We start from the raw sequence: 12,551 nt of genomic DNA, 5'->3' as shown, positions 1-12,551 counted from the left end.
ATCCATCTGGCCTAGATAAAACACAACATCCTTTCTACGGAGCAGGTTAAGCAGGTTGCTACTTACACACAACGACCTGCATCACAGATGCCGTGGCCTGAGCACATCCAGGGGCACCCTGTTGCAAGGACCACATTATCAATAGCCCAAGAATCAACACCAGAAGCATAGTTGTACTGAATCCATCTGAACCGTGTTCTGGGAGAGCTAGAGAAAACAGAGTGAATGAATTTCAGGCTTCAAAATGCCTTCTCCACAAAGTGCTAAATAATAAAGTAAAATCCCATAGACTTCAGGAGAAGAAAAGCATCTTAATAAGTATGACTGCCTGTATTTGGAAAAGATTCATATTCCAGTTGAAACTGGAAGTTTCAGTGTCTCAGGTTAGCTTTTAGGTAAAATTCCAGTGGACTCTAAAGGAAGGTGTGCAAAGTGAAAACCAAGAAAGAACATTGCTGTGACTCTTGGTCAGCAAAGTGGTTGAGCAGAAACTCTTAGCTATGTTAGCATTTGACAGCTCCACATGTTGCTAGCAGAGTTAAAACAATATAATTGCTTCAGTAAAGTAAGAAGTAATGAAATTTCATTTATACTGAGTGTTGTGTAAAGAAAAAACAATGATTACAAATGTTCGTATATGTATGCATAGCAATGTATCAATATGTCATGCACATGCATACCCCCTGCTGTGATTACAGACTGCCTTGTTATCCTTAGATGAGGAAAGTATTTTTTAAAAATCTATCAAAATGTTATGGGTAGATCATCCTGCATTTGTGCAGGCAGGAATTGTGCTGTAGACAATGCACAGAGAATTGCCCTCAGATTTTTACAAGATCAGAATATCATTATGTTTGTGAAGAATATTCTTTGGAGGAAGATGTATGGTCCTCTAGAGTGAACTATGGAATTAGAAACCAGGATGTTCACCCCAGTCCCAGTTCTTTTACTGTGTGTCCATTTTTACCACTGTATTTTCTGGGTGGTGAAATTTACAGAGGTAATGTGTAGGGTGCTTTGAAGAATTACAGAACTATTCAGAATAATGTAAGCAATATCAACATCATCTGTTATTTGTAAAGTAAAGCATGGTTTTATTCAGAGAGACGTATGCCAGCATATCTGCCACATCCATTTACAACCACATGATATCACTAGGAGGCAGGCAGAACTCTCCTCCTGCTCAAAAGATTGGAGGTGGCACATTCAGTAACATGTGTTTTGATTTACTGAATGCCATGACTAACATGCCTAAATGTTGGATGATGACTTATATGCAATGACAGAAAATACTTTTATATGAAAGGATGGGTTAGGACATTAATTCCTGCTTCTTACTGGGAAAATGTTAGAAAAGCTTGTTTTAGCATTCCTGTCCTGGCTGTCATAGATTATAGGCAAGACTTAAGGATTCACTCATCCAAAATTGTTATTTCCTTAAATTCCTGCAGTTCAGATTATACTTGATGAAATATTTTGAAGTGAAATTTAAAATTCCGGTGGCGTGACAACACACATTTAATAATTTAAAAGACATGCAGAAAATTCCCAAGCTGAGGGATGTTTGCTCACATTAGATCAGCAAAATCTGTATCATGCTAAACATGAAGAGCAGTGCTCACTTGGTTGAGGGTGGGAGGTAGACAGTAATTCTTTTCCAGTTCTGGAATCTTTCTGAAGTGTAGATGGAACTCTCAGTGTAGTGATGACAGCCGATGGTTGGAGGGACACACTCCTCTGTCACCAGGTGCCAGTCTCTCCCATTGTTTAAAGAATACTGCAGGTAAATGCTATGGGAATTGCTGTATGGCTTGCTGCAACCCATGCTCAGTTCAAACTGCAAGAAAGTGGAGGCTGATACATGGAAGTCCCAAGTCTCAGCATAACGAGGTTTTCCTAAGAAAAGAGAGAAAAACAACAACAAAAAGTATACCTTATACATATGCTTTTGGTACTGCCATTCAAATTTGTTATCTGTGTTTTCAGCTTTTTTTCAGCCTTTGTTCCCTGCAGATTACTATATACCTGAATTTGTCTATACCTCCCATCTTGTAAAAACTTGACCCATCGATAATTTATAAAATAGACTCATACCAATGTGGCAATGTTTGGTGATACATACCAATATTTTCACTGAACATCAGAGCTGTATCCATAGACAGGCAGTCGATGTCTACTTGACCTCCTTGTATTCTGTACCAGCTTGCTTGTAAATCCACAGTTCCATCAAATTTATCCTGGAAACCAGTCTGAGAGCTGTCATTCATCCCTATAAGGACATCATCCAAAGCCCACTGAGCTGAATGCTTCCCTATAAAAAGCAGAACAGGCAGGTTAGTGGAGCTCCTGTAAGTTATCTTTTATGCCCATATCCTTGTGTTCACCCAGTGAGCAGTGATAAACAAGACTAAAACATTGCTCAAGGATGAACCTGGACTCTAGAGTATGTTTCTATTTCAGATAAACACAGGTATTTTCCTCTTCATTTCTCAAGCTTCAGTGCCTTTGTCATCATACGCTCTCCCTGTGTCTGAATGATGCTCTCCCTGAGCCCCTAGATGGGGGATTTTCGTTTTATGAGTCACAACCTTCCTGCCATTCCCCACAGCTAAATCAGAAAGGCCTCTCTCTAGTTCCCAAACCTTTTGTATGGAAGAGGATAGTATACAAAGGAAAATTATGAAGGTTCTGGGTATTGATGATATTCATAGAAGTGGTCTTCACCTTCTCCTTCCTGGAAACTTCTATTCTCTTGCTCTCCAGTCTACAGGCATATCAGTTCACCACTATCTCCAGCCCATTCCTGCAGCCCTTCATTTCAATACACCTTTCTACTGGCATGCTGAAAATGCCATCTTACTGTACATTCACTGCCCTCACAGGAGAAGAAGGAAAGTCTTGATAACGAATTGTAAGTTAACAGCGATGCACCAGGACTTTTGTCCTGCCACTATCAGGAACATGGTTCATGGCTGACAGGACCACTCTGCACTGAATTATGGCAGACAGAGGACAGTCTATGAAGGAGCTATTATCTGTAATAAGGAGTGGTTGTCACCTATGGGTGCCGATATGGAAAGTGGCATTTCAACCTCCAGTCATAAACTCTCCCTCTTACTGGGAGCCACAGGACTGCCTAGGTGGTCCTAGAGCAACTGCTCTCAGCAGTGACAGATGTCATCCAGGGATCCCCAGAGCAAGAGGCCATGTGCAGGATTCAGGTAGGGAGCAACAGGTCTGATGTTGCACCATTCACCAGTTCAAATGATCATGGCAGAACAATGGTCTGTGGTGCACCGGTTGCTGCTCCGCATTTTTCCCAAATGAACTAGCTTCTTAACTAAATCACATCCCTCTTGCCTTGTCTACTCTCTTGCCTGTCCTGAGGACAATTAGCTCCAGCACATACATAGTAAGAGAATGTACGAATAAAAACAGCCATCAAAATGATAGATGATATCCAAGAAGCTGCATACCATAATTACCTGAATGTAAGCTGCGTGCTTTTCTCCCCAGAGGACTGCTGTTAAAAATGTACTTTGCTATATTTCTGAATATGACCTTATATTTCCTGCAGGGATCCAGGAGCTGCTGCCTTGCACAAAGGTGAGACAATCGGGACACTTTTAATTGAGGTAATGTGCCCCATGCACAGTGGAAGCTCTCACAGCATCTGTAGGTATCAGTCAGCACCAGGGTTTTACTTTCAGATGAGAATGTGGGAAGTGGCTGAGTGGGCTTTGGAGGTGCAGCAGAAGGCAGGAGAGCAGGGCACTGGGACAACAGAAATGGCAGGGGATGGGGACTTTGGAGTGTGGAGATACTAAAATAGAGAGACGGGAGCCACCAGGTAGGCAGATTCAAGGCCAAGTTATGCCTCCTCTTCCAAAACAGAAAAAATGAGGTAAAATGTATAAGACATTTTGCATCCCAGGTTACTCTATACTCAGGTAAATCCTCTAATCTTATTTAGGCTTTTCTGTGTAACATTCTTTTCCCCTCCTCTCTCCTATCTCCCAGCATCTTTGGTTTAAACTTAGCTCTTAAGCAACTTTACTCTTAGACCACTTTTCCACTACATGCTATAAAAGAAAATCAAATCTGCAGTGTGACTGAGGAAAGCCTAAATATGCTCCTACAGCACCCAGCTGTTCACCATACTGTGTTTTTGGTAAGCCGAGGCTTCTGCAAAACATGCCCATACTGAGACGCATTGACATGCAGGTTGTGTAAAGCTGCTTAATGAATTTTTAGGATGGTGTTGCTTACCGTGTTGTGGCTGCCACCAGCGGAAAGCGGTGGCAGGGGTTTTGGCCTCTCGAGGTAAGTCTATTGAAACAACCTGGGGTTCTAGGTATGACATGAAGTCCAACTCTCTCAGCAAATGCCAGGTGATCCCATTGTCATTTGTGTATTGAACAACAAGCCCTATATTTAATTAAGAAAGACAGTTAGTCTGACTGTACAGAGCAAAGGGGGAAACTCTTCAGGCTGTACTCAGGAGCTGCCAACCCCTGCGCAGTGCACGTGACCAGTGCATCTCCCCTATCCTTTTGGCATCGTCTGGTCCAGGAGCATTTTGTGGATGAAGCCCTGCTGCAAAGGTGATGTGGGATCACCAGATTCCATGCGTTATCTTACTTGCCTTCACCAAACTCAAAGAATCAAATCTTTTACAACCTCAGTGAAACTAACTGTACCACAGAAATAATAAGAATAATGAGACTTTCTTCATGCAGTCAGTATTTATTTCATGTTGGGTACCCTTACAGTTTGTATGGGACACTGAAATGTAATTCTGATAGCTGGGCTCCCAGTATAGGTAGTTTGTAATGCTCATGGTACCTATGCAAGCATCCTTAGAAGTTAATTATCATAATATTTAGATAATTTAAGATAGTATTCATATCTAACACACAGTATGGCAAATACTAGGACATAGCAGAATTGTGAAGTCACTTATGAGCTTGTCAAAGGGAATAATACAAGAAAGAAGAACTCGTACATTTCTTCTCTTAAAACTCTTTTATACTGGAGTATGTTCAAAGATAATTAATTTTGTTGTGTCTTATACTGGTGCAAATGATAGGAGAATCAAACCTTCAGTGTAATCTGTGCTGAAGGATGACAGTTGTGAGTCAGTATCAGTGTAAATGCCATACATCAGGAAACAGTCCATTGATGTTAGATGATTTATACTGAGAGGAAAATGAAGTTTTCTCATCTACAAGATATTAGGAGTCTGTCTTCATGCAACTAGACCATTTTCCATGGGGAATCTGCTCCCAAATCTCTGCTGATCCTTCCCAAATACAAATATCAACCTCCCCTCCCCAGTAACTCAAAGCATGTGGGTAAAATAAGAGAGAAGACAGCTGGAAGAGATTAATTTTTTTAGACTAAATATATTTTCAGCTACAGATTAATAATTTTTCATTTCAGGTAAATCATGCATGAGCTTGGATTGGAAGGTAATCTTTTATTAGACCCACTGGTGTAGTTGAGAAGCTGAATAGGTTTTCAGGCACACAACTCTTCTTCAGGTCAGAAATGGAGGTTGCCCACTTTATACTGAACTTGAATTTTATTCCTTTTGTTTCAGACCTGAAGGAAGTCCTGTGTACTTGTACATTTACCTGTTTTCCAACACTGTCAACTAGTTTAATAAAAGCTATTACACTTCATCTTGTAAATGTTGTCTTTCTTAAACCATCACAGTACCAACAGTTACTCCTACTGATAGATCACCATTAAGTTTGATGGAAATACGTGTAAATCTAAGTGTGGAACAAAAATAAATGGTTGTCTGCACCGTTTATAAAACCTAAAGAGGTAATTGATTTATTTTAAATATAAAACAATCTTTCAGATATTGTAAAGGTGATAAAAGGCAAAAACACTGTAGAAGACCCAAAATACAAAAAGCTTATCGTAAACAAAGGTGCTTTACCTTCATTCCTGGCTCTTGGTCTGTTGCAGGAGTTACCAAAAGCCTTGCTTCCAATTTGTACATAAAATTGGACTAGCCTGTTAAAAAAATCAGGGTAGAAGTGTAATTATGTTCTGACAGCACAAGATCAGTCAAGCCAACTCTCATAACTAATACGGCATTTTCAGTTAGGTCACTGTTCTGGGGTTATTGGTCAGGTAGTGTTTCCAGTGAAATCCTGCATGGCTGTAGTAAACATTGGAGGACCCAAGACAGAAGAAGGTAATGTGGTTTATTGAGGCTGTTTCTAGTAAGTGTATTGTTGGACTGAGTAGCAGAATTTAGCAGTTCCTTCTTTCACACAAAGATGCAAAATCTCCAAAGCAAGCAGATCTACTCCTTACATCAGATCTTACCTTGACCTCTTGTGACTTGAAAGTGGTTTAAGCTTTAAAATACAATATTAGATTTTTAATCAATCACCAATCCCCTTTTTGGTTTTTACATTCTTGATGTAAACAATTTCCCGTGAAAAGCATTCATGGGATATTTTTTGAAGTAGACCCTTTGATTTTGAACCTGTATATTTCGATTTCACTGAATATCCTCTTGTCCTCATCATGAGAAGGGGAAAAAAATGCTCCCAATCTGCTTTTCTTGTAACCTGTCCTATAGTCAGTGCTTTTGTCACTTTCCTCCCTTCTCTTATTTGTTTCTGCTGTAAACTATGGCAACCTTTTAATCTGTCTCTCTGCATGGAAGTTTTTCAATGTCCTCGATTTTTCCCATAACCATTTTCTGCAACCCTTCTAAAGCCACAACATCCCTTTGAGACAGTGTTGCTGGTTTTATTGACAGAACTTTGTATTAGCCTGGAACATCCCTATTTAACTATAGTTGAATTAATAACTATCCCATCCTTGTACTCCAAAACGTTGTTTGTTTGTTGTTTTTTTTTCCCCAATCTGTAGTGATGCCCTCGTATCCCTGCTGAACTGATCTTTTCAATTGTGACTCTGTGGTGTCAGAGTAGCTTACATTTCCTCTCAGATGCACACTATTGTGCTATACAACAGAAATCCATGTCAGTTAAAGTACTGCTGCTCATTCACCAAATTTCACTGCATTTTTCCAACGTTCATCTGAGTCTTACCTGGTCATAACTAATGTAAAGAGGTGTGAGATGACTGAGAATGCCATTGCCACCACATCCATGCCTTCCTCACAGGTTGTCTGCATTGCACACCTGAAACAATGCTTGAATAGAGCAGGGAACCTGGACTCATGCCCACGATGAGCTTTTGCATGCTGAAAGTTGGTGATGCCATTCTCCTTGTTTCCTAGCCAGTTTTTGACTTAGGATGCTGTCTGCCTGTTGTGTTATGACTACTGAAGTACTTGCTGATGTGATGTTTTTAGGAAGCAACTGCTTGTCCCTTGTGCAGGGAGTGTCCTCATGGAGCACACAGAGTGAGGTGAGGTTATTACCAAAGAGGGGTTTTGGGGAAAAAAGAACACAAATCTAAGGGAAACCAGGCTTCATTAATTCTACTGCTTGTAGATAACTTCTTTATTTTAAATACTAATTTTGAGGTGAATTTGTGTCTCTGTGTGAAGACAAGGCTTGATTTGTCACTCAAAAAATTCCTCACAAGAATAACTCTTTTTGCTTTAGGGGATTTGATCTTAATTTGTAGTGACATCATCAAAATCACGGATGAGCCACAGGACTATGGCCAGAGCCAATATGATGCAGATAGGACTCCAATTTCCCTCACCCACTGCTACATACACAATGTCATGATCCTCATATGATTCTAAACCCAACCACACTCGAGGTCTGTTATCGAAATTGGTATCTCCTATCTGAGATGTTTTGTATTTCCATAGGGACTAGGACAAGCCAGAATGTACTCATCAGTCTCATCGTAATATAACCCCATAGATAGCTCAAGAACAGACAGGCTCACAGTATTACACTGTTCAGCCAGGTAGGTCCCATCGTTTGCTGCAGCGCTGTGTCTGAGACAGTGTTCAGGCAATAAAACACTAGACAGTGGTCTCAGAGGTGAAAAGGTTTACAGACTCATGATGAAATTCTCTTTTATGCTTGCCAAATGTAAAGATGGGTAAAAAGCAAAAACAAAAGACAAAACCCCCCCGCTTATCTGAAGCAGGGTGAATCAGCCCATCTGATCTGTAAGCGTTTGACCCAGAACAGCTCTCTGGGATGGTTGCACAGTCATTAGCAACAGAGTCTGTAATGCAGATGGAAGCCAAGTCAGCTAACAAGCCAGATGTCACCACTTGGAAAAAAAAATTCCATGGTTTTTATATAGTTGCCAGGTATGCACTTTGTGCAAACGCTCTCACTGAACAGATAGTGAAGAGTGTCATAAGGGACAGGCCATTAAAATGGGAGACAGTAGCTCATCAGTAACCAAAATGCATCCAGGTATCGTATTGTCAGTCTGGAGGATGGAAATACTGCTGGCGAAATTGTGTCTTTGGTACATTGGGCCATGAAAAAGGGAAGGGATGGAGAGACTCCAGGGGGTTTCTGAAGTGTAGGGCAAAAAATGGTCTGGGTGAAATGAATTTTGATGGTTACAGCTCTCATAGTGCTATGGGACATTCTCATAATGTCTGTGAAAAAGGTGTAATCAATCATGTAAAGAATAAGGAGACAATGGGACAAATAAAACTAAGATCACGATAACAATGTATATGCTAAGCATTGAGTACTTGTTTACAGTCATTGGCATCAGGGATCAAGCTTTAGTTTTAAATTCCCTTAGTGTGACACCTGAGTTTGGCAGTGCCTTGTTGGGCTGCTTTCCTGAACAGCACCATGCACCTCAGAGTGGCAAATCTCAAGTCCTTTGGAGCGGAGTGAACCAGGAGCACCGAGCCCCCATGGACCCTGCTCCTTTGGGACGAGAACAGAAGGGAGAAAGGGTCTTTGTACTTCTTACAAAAAAAAAGAAAATTCTTTGCACTCCTTACATAAAATTTACACTTAACATTCAAAAATATGTAACTGAAGCAAGATGATAGGGAATATAGGTAGGTCTGCAGGAATTCAAAATGAAAATAAAACTTTAATATCTTGCAATATTTTTCAATTTTTTGCTCCTCCATGCCTGATTTAATGAAACAAGATCTTAAAAGGTCTGAGAAAACACTATTAACCTGAAAAATAAGAAGCTTAAAAATCTACTGCAGGAGCTTCAGCCTTCCTATTCACAACCCTCAATCCACATATCTAATGGTATGTCTTTCAAGGCATATTTTCCTGCTGTTTACCCAGTCACCAACCCCCCCACCCAAAAACCCCCACAAAAATAAAATATAACTGTGCAGGGGCTAAGATGACCCCTAATAAGATAACCAAATTCTATGCAAGGCATTATTGAATGCAAAAAGTAATACCAAAATGGGAAAAAGTGCTTCCCTCTAATCTCCTCTTTCAAGTGACATTAATTTTAGCTCCAATAACAGAAAAAAAATTCTAGGCTGAGGAATTATTTTCTTTTTATGGTATAGGTCTTTCAGTTAACCCTTCACACTTTTGCAAACTTAGTCTGCTTTTGCTTCTAATAAAAAAAGCCCCAGTTAATGTTACAGATGGTATCAAAGTGGGATGCACCTGTTCTAAGCAAGATGTCTGAAGCTGAATGTCTAAGTTTTGCATGGACGATCCAGATTGCCTTATAATTAATGAAAAAAAGCCCCATGCTTCCAGACAACAAAGCACTGACCCTTGCTAGACCCTATTTTAGGATGAGTTGCATTGCCCTTTTGAAGAAGCTATTATCTCCTCTGAACATAAAAGCAACCTGGGGTAATTGCTGTAGCCTAAGAAGCCCGTGTTCTGGCCAAGTGGCATGAGGGGGATACTACCCTTGAGCACACATGTGGCTGAAGAAACAAAAAAATCGACGTTAGTCCCATTTGTCTTTGAGATGACTAGTGTGTTTGTTCTGAATAGCAAACAGCCTAGGGATGTGGCTTCAAGCTTGAATTGTTCAAGAAAGCTCTAAACTGCTCACTGTGATGCTTACAAAAAAAAAAAAAAACAGCTGATTTATTTTGACAAAATGATCAGCTGCAGCAGGATAGCAGCTCACACGGTGCACACAAGCTCAGAAGAGGGATCTTAGTTGCTCTTACTAGGTGTCCCTCTGGCCACTTACATTCTTGAGGAAGTTTTAAGACACCAGATGACCATGTTCTAGTGCAAAACAAAAGTAATGATAGATGTAAAAAGTCAAGAAAGACCATTGCTCAGTATTTTAAAACTTCCTCTGGCTTTTAAAATGGTTCAAACTTATACAAATGGAAAGCTATAAATATGAATATCTGGCATTAAAAATGGTTTTAAAGTAATCTTGAAGCTAAAGAAAATCCTTTTCTTTTATAAAAAGATTTCTCCAGGAAAGTAGGACTAACTCAAAAATACCGTTTGAATATAGACTTCTTGATAATGTGGCTACTTTCAATATTATGCTTCACAGGATTAACAACATGAGATTTAAAAAGACAGTGGAACAGAAGTGCTCAGATCTTCCCAGAGTTCCAGTGCAAGCAGGTACTTGTCCAAAGCATATTTGTCAACCAATTAACTGATTTAATTATTAAGGAATTTACATAATTATATAAATAATTCACGTATTTGTCAGACACACAGGGGACAGAGGAAAGGCAGCTGGTGCTGAGCTGCCTGGTGCCAGGGAGCAGCTAAGGATGTCCCTGAACCTGCAGCACCCATACTGCCCCAAGGAGCACCACTTGCCTGAGCTGGAGAGTGGTAACTTGTGGTTAATCTTGAGTGATCCCACAATTTAAATAATGCAGCAGATCATGGTATTACTTACTCTTGGAGCAGTATTTGTTAGGAAAAATATATTTTATTAAACTAACGATATCATTGTAGGGCAGGCAAGGTTTCAGGTGTGTGATACCTTATGAGACTGGACAAAGCAGCAGCAAACTCCAGGCTAAATAACGGTCAGAATTAACAGCACTTTGTTTATGCTAATTACATTAATCAGTTAGAAAATGTGGGGGGAAAAAAAAGGAAAATTATTACCAGCGGAGCAGGATTCAGTGGTAGCAGAGGTAGAGGTGAAAGCTTGTTAGCCTCTTGGCTACACAGAAACAATTCACATTCTGGTTTTTCACACTTCTGACAAGTGGATTAATTCACAACATCTGGCAAGTAAACAACAACTCATTGCTAAGCCATTGCTATGCCTGCAGTTCAACACAGTCAGGGGAAAGGGAGTTTTTCTGCCCAGCTATGGGCAGAGTCAGGTTTTGTGCAGTCTCAAGACCACATCTTCTGCTTATCCATCTAGAATACGATGCAAACCATCTTCTCACAAGGATAGAGTTTGTATTTTTTTATGCTGCTATTGCACTGTTTCTAACATAAGTATTGTCTCTCAGGGAAAGGAAATAGTATACCAGAATGAATGAAAAAGTAATTTCTCTGCCTTTAAGATTACTTGTACAGGTTGAGATTTACCAGAAAAATATTTCCTACTTCCTCACATCTACACTTGAAATAGCATAGAAAATATGAATACACAGACAATTATGAGAAGCAGCACTGAGGATTGACCTGATATTTGTGGTGTCCAGGGGAACAGTCCTCGCCTCCCTTTTGCCAGGTCCACTGAAGTACAGAGATTTTCCATCGCTGAGCACACCACAGCCTGTCCCAACCTGACCTCCTGTTATCTTGTACCAGAGAGGGCTTAGCTTCCTCTCAAACCTGTCGAACATCTCACTGTGGTTAGGCACATTAGACACACAGGTTCCATGTGATGCTTCAAGGAAAAAAAAAAAAAATATATATAGGAGATGCTTTGGTGAAACTGGGCTGAACAGAGTAAAGGTCAGATACAGTACATTGGCAGACAGTTCTGTTGCATCCACATATGAGAAAGTACCAGGCTTTTCTAAGAAAATGCCCTGATGACAGGATTGTACATTTTAAACCTGCTTTACTAATTTTCATAGACAGAATAAGCCCTCTTCCTCTAAACTCTATTTTACTAGGTGAAAACCAGCTGTGCTTTACGTTGATAAGGCATTTTAGGTAAACAGAAAAATATTATGCTTTTATTTAATTTTAAACAAATTGAACAGAATATGTTAGTTTATTCCTTTGTTGGTATAGAGGGTTGAAAAGAGTGCAGCAGGCAACTGGTTGTGTCAATCACTGTTTTTTTTCATTGGGTTTGTTGAGGGTTTTTTTGTATTTCAGCATAAAAGCTCCTGAAACCACAAGTGAGCAGAATTTTCCACAGAAGGGCCTGTCAGAACATATGTTCCCTCCTGGTCCCATGCCATCTGATGGCCATGGGACTCAAAACCAGCAGCAATACTTTTGAAGATGATCCAAAGGCTTTTAAGCAGAGTTTTTAGTTTATAATAGTTTATTTTGTTTTCCCTTTTATCACTAGTCCCTTTCTATTCATACAGATCATGATGTTCAAAGATTGTGGTTTCTGGAAACATCACCCGTGTCTCCTGCCTTCAGCTGCTCTGTTTTGCCTGTGTTGAATTTTATTTAACAAAATGAAAAGATGCTTGCTGGCAACCCATGAAATTT

At 40.0% G+C, this 12,551-nt stretch overlaps 1 protein-coding gene across 1 annotated transcript in view; it reads right to left on the bottom strand.

Moving 5' to 3' along the window:
* The window catches only part of RELN (reelin), a 243,611-nt gene that overhangs the window by 53,986 nt on the left and 177,074 nt on the right, over nt 1–12,551 (bottom strand). The window contains exons 30-35 of the mRNA XM_026868008.1: nt 11,556–11,763; nt 5,951–6,027; nt 4,270–4,428; nt 2,123–2,311; nt 1,623–1,896; nt 67–207 (exon numbers count right to left, since the gene is read on the bottom strand). Of these exons, the coding sequence (XP_026723809.1) occupies nt 67–207; nt 1,623–1,896; nt 2,123–2,311; nt 4,270–4,428; nt 5,951–6,027; nt 11,556–11,763 (1,048 nt within the window). The remainder of the gene's footprint in view (nt 1–66; nt 208–1,622; nt 1,897–2,122; nt 2,312–4,269; nt 4,429–5,950; nt 6,028–11,555; nt 11,764–12,551) is intronic.

Source organism: Athene cunicularia (assembly GCF_003259725.1).
Source record: "Athene cunicularia isolate RWA chromosome 1 unlocalized genomic scaffold, athCun1 chr1_part2, whole genome shotgun sequence".
Classification (NCBI taxonomy): Eukaryota; Metazoa; Chordata; class Aves; order Strigiformes; family Strigidae; genus Athene; species Athene cunicularia.
The sequence above is the reverse complement of the archived record's forward strand: the minus strand, read 5'-3'. Positions and strand labels throughout refer to the sequence as shown.